Source organism: Sus scrofa, chromosome 4 (genome assembly GCF_054392235.1).
Source record: "Sus scrofa isolate SSC_HxYL_T2T_F1_AM1 chromosome 4, Sscrofa_HxYL_maternal_Yorkshire_Landrace_v2.0, whole genome shotgun sequence".
NCBI lineage: Eukaryota > Metazoa > Chordata > Mammalia > Artiodactyla > Suidae > Sus > Sus scrofa.
In genome coordinates this window covers 40,495,652-40,517,095 of record NC_139386.1, presented here as the reverse complement: position 1 = coordinate 40,517,095, position 21,444 = coordinate 40,495,652, and the positions used below count along the sequence as shown (strand labels likewise).

Below are 21,444 nucleotides of genomic sequence, written 5' to 3'. Positions count from 1 at the left end.
CAGGAATTCCTTGAGAAAACGATTTTTCTAAATAGATCCATATAAACCAGGCTGATATATTAAGGGGAAAAAATGAGTTTAATAGTACAGTCTTTGATCGAGTATCATCCAGGAAAAGTGTGCTGTAAAAAATGTTTTGAATATTAATTGACCTCTGGTAATTTGAGGTTGTAAATGCTTGTATTATAGTGAGGTAGACAGTTTTTTTAAAAAAAAAAACTCTCCATTAGACAGACTTAAAATTTTGTAATAATATTTAAGAAAATGATAACATTATGAAAGAATGAAATATCTGATTAATGCTTAACTTTGTACAACTCGAATATAAACTTTAAAAATATTAGAAATTATAACATTTGAGTGCATATAACGTTTTGTACATTAAGATGAATTGCATGGTGTCCATTTCTTCTTTGCACTTTCAGTCACCTTAAATAAACAAATATATACAGCCTTAACAGAACAACAGTGCATCCAAAGCAAATGTGCATTTTAAATTATTTTTCCTGGCCAAGTCTTTTTTCATTTTACTTAGCATTTTATATTAGCATTTATTATCATTCTCACCCTTTCGTGGACAGTTTGTAGTTCTCCGAACCAAACAAGCAACCGGTTTAGATCAAGAGAGAGCAAAACCACTTAGGAAAAACAAAATGTTTTTGTAATGGTTGCTACTGGTTCCCGTGTTTAAACCATTTCATGGTCAGTGATGAGAAGGAAGCTAACTCTTCAAAGGGCCTACTTATGGGCCACGTTTGAAAATAATACTGGTGCAGGCTGGGGGAAAAGTCCTGTTCTCGCCTCAGTCTGGGAATGGGTATCTAACTTAGGCTGTGCTCTCTCCTGCTTCCGGAAGATGAATTCCATCCCTGCCTCCTTCCCGACACCCAGTCCCCATCTCCCACCCCAAGCTCAATGTAACACTTTGCTCTTTTCAGTTTCTCATTACTGTTTTAAAAACATTGCCTAACTGGTAATTACAATCTGAAGCAATTCTTTGGGGGGAGCCCTGGGCTATTGCTGGCTGGTAATCTTTCAGGAATGTCAGCGAGAGGGGAGGGTACAGAGATTTTAAAGAAACTTCGGAGACAAGTACTTGGGTCTCCTTTAATCCCTCTCCTCCCTGCTCCTGGCCTGCACCTCAATCCCCATCCTTGGGGGAGGGAGGAGGGGGAGGAGGTGAAGGGGGGAGGGGGTACCTCCCCTCCTGACCTCACCCTTCCTTTTCTTGGCTCACTTTCCCATTCTCTGCACCTCTCACCTTAGTTCTATAGTTCCCCACCCCTACCCATTTTTTTTGTTTAGGTGGGAAATCATCTTCCACTTTAAGGGGGATATCTGAATTTTGGCAAATTCCATTCCAAGAAATCAATGAGAAAAAGAAGGGCCTTTCCACGGGTTACCTCTAGCCTGGGTTAAGGCACCTCTTTGTCAGCCCGTGGAGGCCGGCCTTGTGGTTTCTCATTATCCTTCAGGGGGTTCCATTTGGACTCATTCTTGTCATTCCATCCATACCAGCTCCCCTTTCCCCCAGAAAAAGCAATAGTGAAGGCAGTGACCTGAGCCCCCTGGAGTGAGATGCAGGTTGCCGCTTCCCTCTTCAGGCAGAGGCCAGGGCAGAGCTGGGTCTACCATCCAGCGATAAAGGTTTGCTCGGGCCCACCCTCCCGGCCTTGCTCTTCCTCTACCTTAACACTTTCTGCTGGGGAGGTCGCACGGAGCGGGCTAGGACCTGGCCGGAAAGACCCCAGCTTCTTTACACAATCAGACCCAGCTGTGGTCAAAGGTGATTCTTCCTCCCTCAGTTTCCCTTCTTAAACCATGATTTTTTTTTTCAATCCGCGGAACAATTGAGAAACATGTATGCGTCTCCCCTGCCCCCATCTCCCGTCAAAACCTGTGGGGGCACACAAGGAGATCCATAGCCACAATAACAGAGACAAAAACTAAAAGAAATCCTCCTTGGCTTGTTTTTCCGGGCAAGGTGTGAAAAATCCGTCTCTCCCTCTGGGCTGGCAGGTGGAAGGCTCTGGGAGGGCGGAACGCCCTCGTCTCCCACCCGGCTGAAAAGTCCAGGCTGATCCCCTCTCCCTGCCTCGTCCAAGGCCAGCTCCTCCTCCGCCTCTCTGCAGTCAGGCCTCCCCTGCGGTCCCGGGCCCAGGCGGCAGGGAAGGCGCCGCTACCTGCAGCCGCAGGACTCCACCACCATGTCCTCGTACTGCTTGTAGACCACGTTATTGCCCGCGTCGATGTACAGGATACTGATGGGAGTCAATTTGGTGGGCACGCAGCAGCTGGGCGGTGTGGAGCCGGGGTCCATGGAGTTCATCAGCGTCTGGATGATGGCGTGGTTGGTGGGCTCCAGGTGCGAGCGCAGCGGGAAGTCGCACACGCCCTCGCAGTGGTAGGCCTCATACTCAAGGGGCGCGATAATCCAGTCGTCCCAGCCCAGTTCCTTGAAGTTCACGTGCAGGGGCTTCTTGCTGCAGCGCAGCCTCGACTTCTTGCCGTGCCGCTTGCCGTGGCGGCTGGCGAAGGCCGTGCGCCGCCGCCGCCGGCCGGGCGAGGGCAGCCAAGGCCCGGCGTCCGGGGTACCCGACGGCGGCGGCCACGACCCCTCGGCGCCCGGGCCCGCAACCTCGGCCGAGCCCAGCTGTTCGCGCATCTCCGCGAACAGGTTCTTGCGCTGGGATCTGGTGAACACGACAAGCAGGGCGCGCTCCTGGGGGGTCCGCACCCTCCGGCCGAAGCCCAGACTCCGCAGGTCCGGGGACGGCGGCTGCTGGGGCCCCGGCACGCGCGCCTCGGCCTCCCCGGCTCCCGGCTCGCCCCACGCGGCCCGCAGCTCCAAGCACAGCTGCTTCCGGGGCTGGTGGCGCAGGCCCTGCCACACGTCGAAGACTTCCCAGCCGGCCCGGGGCGCCCCCTGCGGGTCCAGGGTCCGCGCGTCCAGCAGCAGGGGCGACAGGCAGGGGAAGAGCTGCACGTGCAGAGGCCCGGCCGGCGGTCCCCCGGGCGCAGCGGGCGCCTGGCGAAAGAGCCGCAATTCCGCGCCCACCAGCTCTTCTTTGTCTGAGAGCGTGGACACATCAAACAAATACTTCTGTCTCCGGAGAGGAGTGTGCGAGAGATCGTCTGCGAGATAAAAAATAATTACAGTCAGTTTCACTTAAGAGGGAGATCAGCCCGGTGCTCTGCGGCCGCCCCTAGGAGGAAAAGGGCGGGGAGGGAGCTGGGCAGGCCGGTAGGGTCCCGCTCCGCAGCCCGGGGCTGACCACCCTTGCTCCCAGACGGCCGATGCGCAGCGAGGGAGCGGAGGGGTGGGCACCAGGACGGCCCCCTCCTCCCCATCGGTGCCGGACTCCCGAGGCGGAAGTCGGTAGCTGCTGGAGACGCGGCCGCGGTAGTGGCCACCCGGTTTTTCCCCCCCAGGAGCCTGCGCAACCACTAATGTGTCTTTTTGTGGTCGCAGTCCCGGCCATGCTTCCCCCAGACCTCCTCTCCGCTGGCTTCTTCTCATCATTCACGACTAGATTCAAATGTCACCTCCTCCGAAAGGCCATCCTCGACCACCCTGATCTAAAGTAGCCTCCCTCGGTCACTATCGCCAAGACCCTGGTTTATTATCTTCCCAGCACTTAGCACTATCTGCAATGACCTCGTTTGTATTTGTCTCGGTCGGTAGTGGTCTGTCTCTCCCAGCAACACCCCGCCCCCCTCCGTCGGCCCTTAGGCGCTCAGACCCGGTCCTGTCCATCTTACTCACCGCTACGCCTACAGGCGTGCCTGACCTAGGATACTCGCTGATCAGTAAGTGGGAAACTTCTAGAACAAACCTTATCAGTCTGACTGCCCTTTATAACCATCTAGAGAATTTTAAAATTACCAGCAGCCAGGGCATGCTTCAGCCAATTGAATCAATATCTGAGGACAGGCTCCAGGTCTTAGGGTTTTGTTGGGGGTTGATAACTTTTTTTTTTAAGCCCCAAGACGTTGTAAACTTGCAGCCCTAGTTGAGACCCACAGGTCTAGGGGAAGACGCTGCCCAGCAGATAGTTTTGCTGAAGCACTTAGGCCCAGTACAAAAACAACAAAATAAGGAGCTGCAACGTGCTTTCTTTCTTTCTTTCTTTTAAAAACTCATCACCGCAACAAACAAAAAGAGCAACGTGAGGCTCTCAGAAGTCTGCAGAGGGGCAAATGAAGCAACACAAAAACCAGGCACCTATCCACTAAGAAGATCCTGCAGCCAATGAGAAATAAATACATGAGTAAGGAGAAAACCTCATCCACAGACACACACAGACACAGACATATGCAGTCACATTCTCCCTCCCGCACCCACCCACCCAATCTGAAATCTAAGATTGCAGCTAATCCTGAAGATAAAATTTTTGGTTACAAGTGAGAAAAAAATGGGGGCATATAAGGGGGAGGGATGATAACTGGCTTCTAAAATCCAAGGCGAATTCTTGGGGACTCAGGCAAAACTGGACTCCTTTTTTGACACATGTGTGCATGAAGCCAATCGCAGTTCAGTGTGCAAGGCGGAAAGCTAACCAGATTTTCCTGGGCTGCCTTCTCATAAAATATTTACAACCCAGCAAATACAAAAATCCCCAAAGCCCCTAGCTTTCCCCAGAAGCTAGTAAAGTTTGGGTGGATTTCGACAGTAAAAGTGTCACCGGGTCCCGGGTCCGACCCTCACTGCCTGTCCAGATGTGGCCCCAGGGCACTGGCTCTGGAGCCTCGGCCACACCCAGTCCCCACACTGGGCTGACCGCAGGGCCGGCTGCCTCCCTCTAATGCACAAGTCCCAACCTGAGATGGAGCTGTGGGAAGGGTTAGAAAGGTGAAAAGGGAAAAGCTGCTGGAGGCAGTTGATTTATGGAAACCAAGACCTTCAAACCAACCAGGGTCATGTTAAAATCTGTGGGAATTCAGCACACTTTCTTCTCCTCCTTTAAAGAAACCCGTGTCTGACATCATTTGGGCCACCACCCAGATCTCTGGACCCATTGCCTTAGGCTTCATTTTCCTGGCTCTCATATTTCTCTCTCCACAAAGTAAGGATGTGATGAGAGGGACCAACCTAAGGCACTTGTTGCACCAGCTAAATGTTTTCTTCTTTATCTTCGATCACAGATCAGTTCTACAAGATAGGTGTAAAATTCTTCCCATTTTACAGATGGGAAAACCAAGGCTTGGAGAAACTAAATTACCAAAGTCTGACACCTAGAAAATGGGGGTCTTAAGACCCAAACCTAGGTCTGTTTCATTCCAGAGTTGGAGCATTTAGCCCATAAGCCTCATTGTCCCATTGCCCCTCTGTTAGTTTCCAGGTCCTAGAGCAACCAGAAGTGGCCAGAGTATAAGGGGTGGAGGATACGGTCCAAATAGTATATTCAGGACCTGCTGGGAATAAAATCTGGGCTCTTTTAGGAAATCATTTCCATCTCTGCTTACAGAACTCTTGGGATAGTTTGTCACTGGCTGGAGAGCATTAGGCAGGTGTAAGATTGATTTATTTCTCCTCACACAACATGGAAAAATCAGCCTGCTTTTGTTTACATTCTTTTTTAAACGTGGGCTAATAAATGGTTAGTCTACACAGCTGAGTCACATTTCTCTAGTCCTCTAGAGTGGTCAAAACAGAAGACAGCATCTGTGTAAAGAGGGTTCTATTCGTTCTGCAGTCCTGGGATTTCTGATTTTTCTAGCAAGATCACTCTGGATCTTGCTCTTTCCAGGGCTCAGGGAATGAGTGCAAGCAAGGGCTTCATTCAGACTGTATCCTGCTCCCTTTTTGTCCCATACCAGCTTCATCCCACAGTTCAAAGGGCCTCACCTGCATGGATGTGGACACCCCTGCCCACAGGTCCGAGCTTCCCAGGCTACAGGTGCACAAAAGGGTGATGTGATGCACCCTTAGGAGGACAGACCCAAAGAAGAAGCTGCCCAGGCTCTGGAAATGGGCTCAGGGTTATTTGGACAAGAACTCCGTGGCTCAGGTGCCAGAGTAGAGTAGCAACTCACAAAGCCACTGCAGTGGTCCCTAAATCTGCACCATCAGCATCATGCAGGAACTTGTTAAAAATGCAAATTCTCTTGGGCCCCAGAGGTTTACAGTGGGATCCCAGAATCTGCATTTCTCCTAAGTTTCCCAGTGATGCTGATTCTGCTGGTTGGGGACCCCACTTTAGGAACCATGAATTTAGATGAGCACGTCCCCTTGTTCTGCAGATTCCCCACCATTTGGGGAGGGCGCCAAGGGAGGTGGGACAAAACAGTGCTCTCCAAAGCACAGGGCCCAGGACTGAACCTAAGGCAGGACTCACCAGAACCAAGTTGCTATTGTTCCCTGCACCTTCCTGCCTCCACCCCACCCCATTTTTTTTTTTTTTTTTTTTTTTTTTTTTTTTTTTTTTTTTTACTCTTTCAGCCACAGGTATTCCCACTGGGTCTCCAGAACCTCTAACCCATGGGGGTGGCTGCTCTGCACAATTCCCCTACAGACCACATTCTCCACCTGTCTGGACCTGCTCTGGAGGCATGCATCACAGAAACAGCCCCAAGGAGAGATCCGACTGGGGAAGTGCACACATCACCATCCACTGTGACCCTGCAGACACTTTGCCTGCTGACCTGGCATCACATGGCCTGGCCCTCATCCCATAAGTCTCCTCTCCCATTAGGTCCTGTATAAAGGAAGGTCCATGTCATCATATAATCCTCTCTCCCATCCCCCTGCCTAGAAATACGTGCTTTTCATTCCCAAATCTGTTGGTGGCACTTTCCAGTATCCTGGAAGTGAATCCTATGCTTCAAGCTCTTAAATTGAAATTGAGCAGTAATAAATGATGGAAGCTATCTATGTTTGCTTTTTAATTGTATCAGCCTGGTCTGTTACAGCTTGGCTTATACCCAGTCAATTCAGTGTTTGCTGAGTATTAGGCATATAGACCTTTCAAGTTATCATCGCTGGATTTGCGCGTTCAGCTCACTCTGGTGGGTGGGCAGACGAAGGAGGGGAGAAGAAAAAGGAAGGAATAAACCACCTGCATATTTGAAGAAAATTCCTCATAAATGGGTCTGCCCTTCTTTTGAGTTTAAGAGCAAGTTGCTAAAAAGTTGGGAGTACCTCAAACACGTACATTTGGTGTGGTATTGATTTAAAATATTAAAAATAAAAAGTCAGTAAGAGAATAAGAACAAATCACTGCGGAGTAGGGATAGCCTACCCATTTTAAATGAGGAAACTGGCTTGAAAATATAAAGCCTTCAGTTTAAGGTCACAGTACGTGGCTGAAGGAAGCTAAGAAGCAAACGCCAGATCGTAAAAGAGAAGGATGCCAGCGGCGCCAAAGTCCATTCACCGGGAACCACGCGCGCCCCACGAAGGCTGCGAAAAGGGAGGCGCGCGCAGCGGCGAGAGCCAAGTCTCCGCCGCCCACCGCCCTCCGCAGGCTGGAGACAGCTCTCCCGAGACACCTTGCAGACATCTTCTGAAAACCCCAAAATGTCGTGCGGTTTGCGGCGGAAAAGGCCCGCACTGCGTTTTCTCCAAGACGTCTGTGATGTGTAAGCAGCCCGAGGTCCCTCTTGAGAGTCCTGGCTGGATAGTATGTCACTCGCCTGCCCCGGGGGCGCCTTGGACCCCGGGCTCCCCGACGCTGCCCAACGCACGTCTTGCTCGCGTCCCCTGAACTTGTCATGACCTGGGCGGCCACTGGCAGGCATCTGGCTGGGCCCCACCGGCCTCCACCCGCCGCTCCGCCACGCTCCCTGCCGCACGTCTTCCAGCGACCCGTTTCGACTCAGAAAGCCGAGATGACAGTGGGGGCTCTCCCACCCCCTCTGTCTTAGGTGGGGATGGAGGAGGGTAAAATCACCCGTCTTCACAAGGAAAACTCCAAACGTCTTTGCAGCTCAGCTTTCCCCCCAACCCCCAAAAGCAACAGTGAACGCGCCTTTGTGCCGGGCACGAGCTGAGGATTTTGGTGGCCTCTGTCCGTGAGTCCTCACCGAGAGCGTCCGAGGCCCGTCCGACTGTTACACTCATTTATAGATGAGGTAGCGGGCTCCATGAGATGTCTTCACTTGTCCAATGTCTTGCATCTTAGAAGCGACCAGACCTGAGGGTCTTTATTCCAACCGAGCCCCTCCAGCATAAGGCCACGCCCCCTTCCGGGGTTCTGATTGGACCGTGGAGCGAAGAGGGCGGGAGGACGTGGGACACACGTCCATCACCGAGGCCCTAGATGCAAAGAGAGCTGGGTTCCGCCAGGATTTCCTTTTTTCCTTTAATAGAAGACCTCAGCAGGGAGTTTCAGAGCTGGCTTTGGAGTCACTTCTTCCTAGGTCCCTCGGCCCTTAGGGTGCCCTGAGGGGCCAAAGTTCAAAAGTTCGTCAGGTGTACCGGTGAGTAAAAATGAAGCACTAGCCCTCCCCACCCCTAGGGTATGAGAGTCTCTGAGTAATTTGTGCTCCAACTAGTACTCTCTCTTGGGACAGTAATCTCCTGTACTCCTGTTCTGAGGCCCACCTTCATTGAGATCCCAGCCTGGCAAACTGCTGGCCTTAAGCAACCTCACTGAGGCCCAGGTTCAGGATGCAGCCCACACAATTCACCCTGGGGTGGGGGCAAAGGCGGGGAGGGCTCCTCCTCAAATCCAGCACAATCATAATAGCCTACAGTGGTGTAGCACTTACTATTTGCTGGGCATGATCTAAATTCTTAGCTTACAATAACCCATTTAAGCTTCAAAACGACCTATGGAAAAAAGAAAAGATATCATTATTATGCTATGGATCAGAAAACTAAAACACAGCTCAAGTGTATCTTGTCCAAGATGGACAGTCTGGCTCCGGTATCTGTGCCACCACCCTGGACATCCCAGCTCTTGATCTCTGTGTCTGGGAGAAATGCTGAGAAAGCTCCAGCTCTTTCATGCTGCCATGGCTGCAGGGAGGGCAGCAATTCCTAATCTCCAAGTGTCAATCATTCCTAATCAGCAGAACTGAAGGGATGCCAATAATTGGACTTCTGAAGGAGAATTGACAAGGAAACTTAATTTTCTCATCTGCAAAATGAGAATAATAACGCCAGCTTGCAGTCACCAAGGAAGGGGAGGCAAATGGAGTAGGAAAGGCATCTGAAGAGGTGTGCAAATGTTAGTAACAACACAGAATGGGCATGGGAATCCAGAGCCTGAGAGACATAGATGTGAATCCTGACCTGTAATTGATTGGGTGACCTTGGATGGACTGGGCCATGTAATCTCTCCTGACCTCATATGCTTCATCTGTAAAATGGGATAATGACCCCACCACCTCACTTTGCAGAGACATTGTAAAAGACAACCAGAGCAGGCCCTGCTGGACTGACAGAAGCACCCAATGAATGCAGCCGATAATACAGTAACTATCAGGCCACGTAGGGGGCCAGGTAGGGGGAAGATACACCTGTCCTTCTTCTTTGAGGAGATGCCGACCAGGTCTCTCCACAGGGTTTCCAGGAGTGAAGGAAAGGTTCTGGGCAGAGGGGTCAAGAGGGAAGCAAGGGCTTCCAGCAAAGGATAAGGCCCGCAGGGGTTTCAGCCTTACCTCATCACCTTCATCCTTCTCAATTCCCCAGGCTTTATCCACCACTATGGTCCCTCCTACAATGCCGGGTGAACAGATGATTTGTAGCTAGAACCTCATCAAGGATCGGCCCTTTTTGCAGGGGATCTCCTCCTGAGTCAGCGGTACACAACCCCTTTGGCTCCCTGGCCCAGCATATTCAGCCCAGAGAGGCCTAAATAAAGGCTGGTCTCCTTGCCTCATCCCTCCCACTTCCCCTGATGTGTCCCTCATGGGGCACGAACTGTCCACAGAGTCAATCTTGGGTGCAAGAGCGATGTTCCCTATCTTCCTTATCTGGCAGGATGGAAGAGAGAGGGGCTGTAGCAATGGCCTTCGGGCTGTAAACCCTTGGGTGTGGCCTCTGAAAAGTCCCCCAGAAGGGCCCCTGGGCAGGTGTCTCCTCCCCACGCACGCACCTGCCCTGCTTTCCTCTAGGTCTCTTGGCTTCCCCAGTGTTTTCCCCAATAGCCTGCCTGCACTTCTCAGCTTCTTTCCTCCTTTGGAAGACCAGAGAGGCCCAAGGGGAGTCCACCATGGAGGACTCTGCTACCCTCTTTTCGAGACTTGCGCATGCGCACCCTCCTCACACATCATCAAGCCTGGGCCTTGTGAACCACACAGGATTAATCCAGTCTGGTGGCCTGCCTGGATCCCACAGAGAAACCACAGTGTCCCCTCAGCAAGCTCTGGCTCTGAGAGCAGCAAACCAGTGAGGCTGGGAGGGGAACAGAGGGGGAACCCCGATTTCCACAAGCCCAGCCAGGGAATAACTTCATGGCACCCGGGTAGCCTAGGCACAGCCTTCAATGACAGTAACGGTGGCTTCTGGCATATTGGGACCAGCGATCTCCCCTAAGCACTGGGTGCTAGTACCTCTAGCAGGAATCTGAAGGAGTTTCAAAGAGACTGGTTTTGTCTCTCTAGGATGAAATGGATTCATTTATAAAGTTGTTTCCATGAACTTTGAAGCAAACTCTCTCCGTGGCTGAGCAGAGAGAAGCCCAAGAGCCAGAGATACAAAGCCCAACTCAAAGACACTTCACCGAATCACTCTTTTCACACACACACCCCCCACCCCGTTCCACCCTGGGCTCGCAACCACAGTGGCTCAAATCTTAATTTGACAGCCCTGCAGATGTAAATCAAACTGAAGCTCAGTATCTTCCCCTCACGCTGGATCTTCTCTCCCCATCTCTCCGCTGTAACCAGGCAGGCTGTGCGCCTTCATTCTCAGCTCTGTGGGGTTACCTGGGAGCCCCGGGGAGCATCACAAGCCCTGAGAGATTGGGTGTAGAGGCCATGAAACCGCTCTAGGGTCTGGAACAGGACCGAGGCTTTTTGACTTGAGAGCATGGAGATGAAAACAGAAGAAACGGTTCCCATTTTATGTTGTTTCTCTTCCCAGACCAGTTCTGAGCTTCCAACTGGAGACCTGGGTTCACACTGGCGTGTTGTATGGGCAGGATGTTGGACCCTCAACGCGCAGGGGTTCTGTATAGGAGACACCTCAGCGATGCGTTCTTTAAAGTGCTAGGCAAGGGCAGCTTCTGAGGAAGAGATCGCGGCAACTCAGCTCCACTGTGTTTATCTCCGGCTGACTCCCTAGATAACGCTTTACCAAACAGAGAGTCGCGACGGCAGCTAGGGCCACAGTCTAGCATCGTTCCATTTCCCTCCCCACGGGGCGTGGGAGTGGCAGTCAGCTGGGAAGTGGGATGGGGACTGGACCAACTCTCCTGGAAGCCAGATTTGCAAACCAGGCACTTGGATTCTCTTTGGTTCCTGATTTAGTTAGTCGGGAAAGGGGGGCAGGTAAACCACCCCCACGCCGAACAACCCCAAAGACAACCCTCCGCGCTGCACCCGCTCCTGCTTTCCGCACGGCTCCAGCAGCCAAACCCGCGCCAGGCTGGGCCAAAGGCCCGCCCCTCTCCGCTCCTGCACGCCCACTAACGAGTCCCAAAACTGTGCCCCGCCTCCGGGCCCGGGCCACTCGCAGCGCAGCGCGCGCGTCTCCAGGAACGCTGGTCAGCGCCGCCCGCCCACTCCCAGCGCCTGCAGCCTCTCGCCCCAAGCGGACCCAACTTTCGGGCCCCCAGCAGCGCTAATGGACTGTCCTGGAGGGCAGAGAACAGCAACCCTGGAACCCATTAGGCGAGGACCAATTTAATTCCTGTAAACAGGAGACACCATTTAACCGACTTTGAGCTTAAAAATAAACATCCAGGTTTTAAGGGCGGGGGGTGGGTTGAGGGAGGTGACAGATGCCAAGCAACCTAATGACGTTGTGGATCCACATTCCCGCTTGCCCGACCTCGCTGCCTCGGCTCGAATCCCATGCCCGGGTCCAGAGAGCATCGTTTGACCAGGGTTAGTCCATATCCGAGGAGTTATCGAACCAATGCCCTCCACTTTGCCCCAAAGCCCCTAGGGATTATTGTTGATTTGCTCCGGATCCTTTGACGAAGCAAAAATTTGCAGGAAACAGACTGTTTGAAGGAAGCAGACGTTTTCGTTCTGCGCTACTGCTGTCGTACCTTCTATCCCCCACCTCTCTGTTCAGTTCCTGTCTCCTCCCCACGCCCAGGAAGACGTCACCAGTTTCAAGGAGGTGTGTGGCCAGAACCCAGAGAACTCCAGCTGGGAAAAAAAATAAGAGTTGCACTAGGGCCTCCATCAATGCAACGCTCTGCGTTCCCCGCGGGTCCAGACGACACGCATCCCCTCTGGTCGGAAGGGGGAGCTTTCATGTCCTCATTCAGTTTGCTCAGGAAGGGGTTCACAAGGCCTGTCGTGGGCTTTGGCTTGAGTAATTTTTTTTTTTTTTTTTAATGCTTAGAAACGACAAGGATGTTTGAGCATGTTTTTGATCCCCTCCCCCACCAGCAGCTCTAAGGCGCGCAAACTCCCAGAGCCCGAGAGCCTCCTGCACCAGGAAAAAGCTCTTTAGCCTCCCCCGCCAAGGAAGCTGGCCCCAGAATTCCGGCGCTACTTGCACTCTCGTGGCGGAAGATGCTAGGTGTTCTTAGCTTCTGGCTAAGGCGGCCTTTGTAAGGCAGCCTTTAAGGCCTTAGGGAAGGGAGTGACAATAACTGCTGTTTAACAAGCCAATGGCTAAGAGTTTAGTTTGTGGCCTTTAAAAAAAAAACGTTTTAATCATTCCAACTAGAAGAGCAGAACAAACTACTGAATTAAGGCTTCCTTCTCTTACCCCCAGGTTTGTTCCAGGACCTGCCAGTTAACCGATCTGGAGCAGGATCCTGACCCTGGACGGCGACGCAACCCCCGCGCGGTGCTCACGCGGGCGCGTCCTCACACGCACGCACTTGAACGCTTCAGCAATCCTTCTCCAAGGCTGTTCCCTCTTTCCGGGGAAAGAAAGCCTAGATTGGAACCTTCTGCCGGCTTCCTCACTTGGCCGTCTGGTCTGCATTAGTGTTTTTATAAGGGACTCAAACAAATCGAATACAAGGTCACCAAATAATTAACAGTTGTGAATTCCCTCCGTCCCCATTAAAATACTTCCCTGCTTATATTTCATTTTCCGTTTGCCAACGACAACAGGGTCCCTGGCAAAACCGCCGCTGCGGTGATTGCACCACTCTGCGGCCCACGTCCACCCAGAAACCCGCTGTTTGCCGCACCGGCCGAACTTAAAGAACTTCAATCCGAAGGGCCTATGCAGCTCTTAGCAGGTCCTCTCAGCCGGCCTATCCCCACAACCATCCTGCCCTGCCCCCACCCCCTTTCTGACCTCCCCCCAATCTCGACCTAGATGGTAAAGCTAGAAGCCTACAATCAGCCGCAAACTCCCCTGAGGTTCGTTTCTACGTGTCTCGTTCCTCAAAGATGTTCCAACCTCGTTTCGTGTTTCTATCTGTCCCCACTACCTCCTCTCTGAGGGTGCTATTGTACCAACAACAACAACCAAAAAAAAATTTTTTTTTAAAAAAGTACTCTTATTTCAAAATCATCTGGAACTCACGGCAATATTCATAAGACTCATTCTGGTTTCTTCATCCGTAAGAGGCTTTCTTTTTTCCCTTCCCTTGTAGGGATTATGTGGTGCTTCTCACTACAGAAACTAAAGTCTGAGTTTTGCTTCTCTCTCCCTCCCCCTCTATCTCACAGCCACGTTCAATTCATAGAAGTTCTCATTGTCTGCCTTTCCCAGGGCCCAGGGTTGGGGATCCAAGCCTCCAGCACTTGTGGTCTTTTAATGAGTTCTATCATGTGCTAACTGTAATTTCTCTGTATCCAACCTGGTCTGTCCTGATGCTATGACTGCATCAACACACACTGGCACATATTTTCTCATCTTTATGGATCCAAAATCATTTTTAAAGCACAATGCGGAGGCGTTTTTAAAAATCAGGGGTAATGCAGTGTGTGCCTTTTACAGAGAGTACAAAGAGGAAATAAGGCACAGCACAGTTTCAGACCCTTGAATCCAAAGTTTCACTCCAACCCCTAACTGGGTCTTAAGAGAGACAGAGGAATATTAGACAGGGTGGGAAATCTGTCAATTTCTTTGACTTCTGCTTCTCGCTAACATCTTTCAGAAACCTCCTCACCCTCTACCCTACCCATGCAGTGAGTGGCATAAGGTAAGAATGCAAGAGCTAGAATTAGATGTGTGCTTCACCTCTCACTAGCTGTGTGACCTTGAACAACTTGCTTAATCTCTCTGTCTTCTTCCTTAATACACCTGTAACACAGTCCTTATAACACTTTCCCCGGGGGAGTTGTCATTAGAATGAAGTGAAATAGTTCACGAAACAGATTTCAGCCCAGTACTTGGTACACAGTAAATGCTCAATATGTCAGTATAGCTTGGTTATTATTATTACCCCTCGCTGTATGGAGAGCAAACAGAATGCGGGACCATATTGTTTAAAACTTACAATAAGGTTTCCTCATGGGAGTTAGGAGGTGGAGGCAGGGGCGAGGCAGCGGGGAACAGCGCTGTCTTTATAGACCTAAAGCGCTCTTCACTCACTCACATTGGACAGTTTATTCCCGCCCGCCCTCCCACTCTTAAACACAAGCCTTAGGTGAAACTTTGGGGTTCCAGGGTCCCTGGCAGAAGGATTTTTCAAATACTGTACAGAAGTAGTTCATGCCTCACGAGTCAAGCCGGCTTCAGGATTCCTTCCATTTTCTTTGCTCCTCCCCTTTGAGGGACCCCTGCTTCTCGAAGCCAAGCCTGCCACACTCGACGGCGATTTAAACATCCCCAGGCAAGGCGCCAAGTTAGCGCGCGGCTGGCCCAGCTCTCGGTTGGCCGCCACTCTTTCCTCCTTGTCCTGCCATCCACGGTTGGGGGAGGGGATGTTGGAGAGTTTGGCGCGGTTTAAGAGTCCCCACGTGAGAGGGGCGGAAGTCCTCGCCAGGAGCCGGGGATGCGCGGCTGGCGGGTCCCTTCCATCACGGGAGACTAGACACCGTTTGATGTGTTATGACATGAACCCTCAATTAGATCGCTGAGTTGAAACACTCCAATCAGGGGCCCGATGCTAAGCAAGCCCCGGAAGGTCCAGCCCGAGGTCACCGCCGGTGACACATCAAATCAAAATCAGTGAGAGGGAAAGTGAGGCTTTCCCTTTATCAAGCTGGGGCTGGAGCCCGCAACACACCCCCTCCTCTGCGCGCCCCCTCCAGCCTGCGCCTCCGCGCTCCTTCGCCCCCGCGTGGCGTGCGACCAGCCGCACAGCCTTCCCAGTCAACTCACTGCCTTTCTTCGTGTTTTCTGGGAACCTGAGGGCGTGGAGGAGACCGCGCCTTTGAAGCTGCGGTCCAGGTGGCCACACTGTCTCGTCCAGCTGAGGGCTGCGTTCCGGAGTGGAAGCCGGACGTCTGGATCTCGGTCCCGCTAGCCTCGAGAGCTTGGCTCAGGAACAGAGGCCCCCCAGCCTGGGCGCACGGCCAGTCTCCTCCCAGCCTCCTCCGGTGCCCGGGGGCACCCAGCGCGGTGCCCGGGGAGAGGCTGCGGCGCAAGCCAGGGTGAAGCGAGCCCGCGTCTGCGCGGGACCTGAAACCCCTAGAGACCTCCCACACTTGCCGAACGCCGCAGGCTTTGGTGGATGGCTCCCAGCAGCCCCGAGGGTCCCTTGGTCCCGTGCCACACTCGCAGGGCGCAGCTTACGAGTTAGAGGGTGTCTGCTTGGGGGAGGGGCGGAGGTTCTGGCCAGTACCCTTGGGGAGAAGAAAATGCGCGCCCTACGGCCCGCCACCCCCGGCCTCTGGGATTTCTTCCCCTGGGGCAATGGCCTCTAGAGGGATTTTCTCCGCGCGCCCTTAGTCTTTGACTAGGGAAATCTAGGGTAGGCTTCGACTAGGATATTAGAGAAGGCAAACGATAAACAGAAGATTTGGAGGGAGGGAAAAAACAGAGGCAGTAGAAGGTGGGAAGAAGACGCGCTGTGCTGGCAGCAGGAAGGCCAGGACCCAGATGCAGCGCTGCGGAGAAGCCACTTGTATTTGCCAAGGTGACTTTAGTAGTCCTAAAATCACCATAAAATACTTGGCGTTAATTTGCCGCCCAGACCTTTCAGCAGCTCGTGAACCTCGCTGACCTCCAGCTGCAGCCGCGAACCGAGCGTGGGCAGGACCCATGCTCGCAAGGAAGGCGGCTGCAAGGGAGGGGGCTTTGAGGCCGCAGCCTGGTCAGAGCCCCGGGGCTCGGGGCCCTTAGCCTGCTTTGAGAACGGGCGAGTCCCCAAGGCAGCCTGGGCAGAGCAGCCCTCTCAGGAACCCCCGCGCTCGTCGGTTCCTGGGCGACCCTACTTTCACTGACCTGGAAGTGGGAGGCGGGGAACCGGTCCAAGCCGAGGAATTAAGTCCGGGCAGGGTGGCAGAGTGGACAGATCCCTAAACCTCTTATCTCCTCCTTCCTTTCTCCTCCTCACCCATCTCCCCTTTGCCCTTCCTTTGCAGTCTCTCCCTTCCTTTCCAGATTCCTTCCACGTTATTGTCTCTTCTCTTTAGGAGCTGAGTTCTGGGCGCCTACGGATCCCTCCCCAATTTCCGGAGCTCGGGGTTCTCTCGAAGGCACTTGCCAAGCTGCAGGTCCACGCGGGTGGCAAAGAGAGGGCGCAGGGGTTTCCGCAGACACCCACACATGCACCTGGGCCCGCAGAGGGGACCAAAGACGAGGCCCCTGGTAGAAGCGCAGAGAGAGGAGAGTTGCCTGGCTGAGAAAGGTGCACAAGCACACCCAGGCACCCATGTAGACCAAGTACCAACAAACACCCACATTTAGTTCACCTGCCTCTGCCTCTCGGCCCGCTCTGCCAGATCCAGCCGCGACCACGGCAGAAATGACCCTGTTGCGGTCCGGGTGTGGCAGAGAGCGCGCTGCAGGAGCAAAAAAGCCCGAGGGCACGGGGCTCCTACCCGGCTGCTGACCATCGCTACACTCAGCTCGGGGGTGAGCCGGGAACCCGTGCAGCAAGCGGCTGGGCCCGGGCACTGCCAGACGCCTCTCGCAGACTCGCTCCTCTGACCGCGGAACGCGCTTCTGCACGCTTTTCCCGGAGCGGACGGGAGCTCTGGGCTTCCAAAGGCTCACTCAGGCCTCAGGGCCGCCCGGTCCTCCACGGCAGCGCTGGCCTTGGACCTCGCATCCTGTACAACCCGCGACCCCTTTCCACGGGTTCCGTCAGTGCCCGCCGCGACCCTTCTCCAGCCCCAGGCATTTGTCCGCCACCTCCCGCCCTCCACGCTTCCTCCACCAGCCACCAGTCGAGCGGCCCCCACGCTGCTTTCTGCAAAAGGCAAGAGGAAGAAAGAAGGAACGGAGAGGAAAAGGAAGGGAAAGAAAGCCGGGCAGAAGGAATTGCACAGTGGAATAAAATCAGCAGCCGCATTCGGAAACTTACTTGGGCTTGAGAAAAAACGATTTAGGAAAAGAAAGGGGGAGGTGTCCAGAGCGGGAAGGGAATTCACAATTGCAGCCGCCAGCTAGAGCCGGAGCTGCGCCTTAGCTGAAGCTCCAGGGAGAAGGGAATCGGGCGTCTTCTTTGCCACTTACCTAGTCCCCTGTCTACAAAGCTAGTGATCGTATTAGCCGACTTGGAAGACTGGAAAAAGCTGGCATTGATACCCAGCTTCTCGGCGATGGAGTAAGTCCTGTAGATTGACAGCATGTACTCGTGGGGCACCACGCGCGGGCCCCTGCCGGGAGGCTCTTGAGCCTCTGGCTGCTGTGGCGGCCGCCGCCGGGGCTCCCCCTGTGGCCTCGGCTGTGGCTCCTGGCGCTCCGGGGGCGCCTGGGCCGTGGCACTCTCTCGCGGCGCCCGCGGCATCTTCCCTTCCTTGCGGCTTCGCATTCCCTTGGCGGAGTCCAGCTCGGCGGACGACGAGGAGGATGAGATGGAAGCTTGCTGGAAACCGGGCAAATCCCACAGGAAACTGATGAGGAAGACGGCCGAGAGCAGGACCTTGGGGGTATCCATGGCGAGCGAGTGGCAGCGTCTCCCCGAGAGGCGGCGGCAGCGGGCGCGAGGGGCACGGAGCGGCTGGACAGCGGCCGGGGCCCGGCTCCTCGGGCGGACTCGGAGTGCGAGGAGCCGGGTCCCAGCCACACAAACCCCAGCCCTGCCACGCCCCCTCCCGCCCCTCGCCGGGAGGGGAGGGGCGGGAGGGGTGGGGAGCGGAGGGTGGGAGGAGAGGCCGGGCGGTGCGGGCCGGAGGTGTGGGGGAGAGGGGCCGTAGTGAGCCGTGGTGGCAGGGGGACGTAGCGCCCCCGCGGGACGCGCTCGGGGTTGCCAGGCGGTGCGCGCCAAGCGGGCCTGGAGCGCTGGGCAGGGGCAGGCGGGCGAGGCCGCCCAGCGGCGAGGAAGCCAGGGGCATCCGCAGCGCCAGAGCTCCCCAGCTCTGTTCGAAGCTTGGTCTCCCCGCAGCGCAGCGCCGGCTCTCGGTTCTTGCCAGCCGCCTCCACTTTCCCTGGAGCTTGAGGCCCCGGAGGAGGGAAGCTGCGGCGGCGCCCCCCAGAGACAGTTCGGAGCAGGCGCCTCGGCAGCCGACTGCTCCCGGGCTCCGGGTGGTGGTACCTTCCTTCTCGGCCCCAACCTCCAGGCCAGTCGATCGCTCCTCTCAGGGGCCACCCCTGGGCCAGAGAAGCCTCGCCGCGCGCCGGGCGTAGGGCCCAGCCCAGAACAGCCCCATTCTCTCCGTGGGGTACCGCTCTCCGCAAAGACAGGGCGTCTGTTCCCAACCCTCGAGGTCAGGCAAAGGCCAGGAGTCTTTAGAGTCTGGATGGATGCTAAAAGCTGCAGCGCTCTCCTGCAGGCCCCAGCCCCTCTTCTCGCAGTCCCCAACCTCTTCTGACGCTGGCTTTAGCCGATTCTTTTCTCCTCCATCTGTTCCCGGGGTCCACTTCCCTCTCGCGACCTGGCCCCCGCCTCCGCTGCACCCCAATTTTCCCTCTCTTCTTTCCCTCCCGCCTTCAATTCTTCCTCCTTCCCCAAGTTCCTTCTGCATTCCAATCCCTCTTTTCCCCAGCCTGCTTTTCTTCTCACACTCTGCCCTCCCATCTCTCTGCCTTCCCACCCTCTCCCTCCTCGGGCTCCCCCCTCCCCTTTCGGTGGACCCCTCCCTTTGCAGCTCTTCCCCAATCTGTTTCTCTTCAGCCCAGCCTCGCCCCATCACGAGTTTCCTTTATCTGTCCCCAGATTCCTGGTGCCTGTCTTCCCCGCCCACTGCCTCGCTCGCTCCCGGGCCTGCAGCCTGGAAGTCGAGGCGGAGAGCTGCTCCTCTCCCTCCGAGCTCCGTGCCCGGAACGCTGTGGACCTTGAGTATTCTGCATGCGTTTCCTGGGTGCTCAGCCACCAAACCTAAAACGCTCCCCTTGAATTGCCCCAGCTCCTCCGGGGGGTTGGCCTTCCCATTTGCACTTTCGCAGATTTGAACAATGAGACTGAAAGGGGAGAAGTGACTCTTCCAAGGACACTCAGCCAAAAGGACCGGAACAAAATCTAGGGCTCAGACTCCAGACCCAGTGCCCATCCCAATTCTGACCCAGAGGACGCCATCCCTGGGCTCATGTCTCTATGTCCTGCTTGCCTCTTTCTTTCCTTCGTGGTAGTATTTGATCTCAGATGCTTTCCTCCTTTGCCCCCACTGCTGTGTGTGTGTGTGTGTGTGTGTGTGTGTGTGTGTCCAGTCTCCCTATTCCCCAGCCTCTCACTTTCTCCCCCTTCTCCCCTTTGCTATTTCTGTCCTGCAAGGACCAGTTACCTGACTGCAGGAGGAGGGAGCTTTGCTTCCAGGCTCCCTTCATTCCTTAACTTCCTTAAGTTCAGGGCACTGGCTTCCCCTAGGTAATGGCAAACACTCAAGAAAACTTGTGTGTGTTGGGTGGACATCTTATTTCACATCTTATTTCATTTAATTGTGAAAACAATCTTAGGAGATAAGGGTTGTATTATCCCTATTTTACAGACAGGGAAACTGAGGCCCAAGTTCACACGGCCCCAGAGTCTGGGCTCTTAACCACTGAGCTATGGAGCTGGCTGCTCTCCTCTTGACCTCCTCCCTGGGTGTCCTGGGCCTATCCCAGTCCTGCTTAGGTCCCCCAGCCTTCAGCCTCAAAACCATGCCTTGTCTTCCTTTCTCTCTCTGTTTGTATTTTACTAACTTAACAACAGACACGGAGGTGGAACTGAAAATAAGCTCTGTGTTTCAGATTTTTGCCACTACCACTGATCAAAATGTTGTTTTGTTTTTTTGAGGTTTGGTTTTTTTTTTTTTTGCCATTTCTAGGGCTGCCCCCATGGCATATGGAGGTTCCCAGGCTAGGGGTCGAATCGGAGCTGTAGCCACTGGCCTACAACAGAGCCACAGCAACATGGGATCTAAGCCGTGTCTGCGATCTACACCACAGCTCACGGCAATGCCAGATCCTTAACCCACTGAGCAAGGCCAGGGATTGAACCCACAACCTCATGGTTCCTAGTTGAATTCATTAACCAGCGCGCCACAATGGGAACTCCCAAAATGTTTTTTTACCTGTCTGGCTTTCCTTCCAGTTCCGTCTCTATGTTTTACGTGTGTGCATGTCCTTTGCATAGCATTACAACCCAGGGACAGATGCTATGTCATAACTTCCCCTTGTCCCTAACATTATGTCCAAAGCACATCTGCAGGTCTTTCTTTTCATGTTTCAGTTTGGTTTTGTATTACTGCCGAGCCCGTCTGCCTTGAGCATCTCTCCTCTGTGCCCTCTGCCTCCTCTCAGGTCTTCACCAGCCCCTGCTGGCCTGCACCTGCCACTTCTGCCAAATCACAGGCTCAAAACTCTTCATCTGTCACTTGCAGAAGGAACATCCCCCCCCCCCCTTCACCTAGCGGTCACCCCTGGGATGCGTGTGGCCTGGCTCGCACCGCTTTGGACATCCGCTTCTCAGGTGTCGTCCAGGAGAGGCTTCCTCCTTGCGGTCTCTCTCCATCCTTTCCCTCGGGGAAATGAATATTGTGGTTTGTGTTATCCATGTTTTAATTTCTATCAGTATGGAGTCTAGTTCATGGTAATTCATGGTTTCAAACAACCTCCTGCCCCACCCCAGCCAATAAGAAGGCTTCCTGCCTGCAACATCATTCCTGTAAGTTTTCTCTTCTTTTTGCTCCCAGCAAATATTATCTGCCATGAGTTATCAGTAAACAGGAAACAAAGTAATGAGCCTATTTGCTGTGGCTTTGCTGCAGCTCCTCAGCACACTGGATGGAGTCCTGTGTATGAGTAAATGACACTGGGACAGGGACCGCAAAGGATGTGGTCTCTCCTCCTGCCATCAGGATTCCCCTGGGGCAGAGTTT

At 54.0% G+C, this 21,444-nt stretch overlaps 1 protein-coding gene across 1 annotated transcript; it reads right to left on the bottom strand.

The window, feature by feature from the left end:
• Positions 1-59: 59 nt before the first annotated feature.
• Positions 60-18,952, bottom strand: GDF6 (growth differentiation factor 6). The gene is made up of 2 exons (XM_021089078.2): positions 17,660-18,952; positions 60-3,135 (listed from the first exon to the last, which is right to left on the bottom strand). The coding sequence occupies exons 1-2, from the start codon at positions 18,081-18,083 to the stop codon at positions 2,180-2,182; spliced, it is 1,380 nt and encodes a 459-aa protein (XP_020944737.2). The 5' UTR covers positions 18,084-18,952; the 3' UTR covers positions 60-2,179.
• Between the last annotated feature and the right edge of the window lie 2,492 nt (positions 18,953-21,444).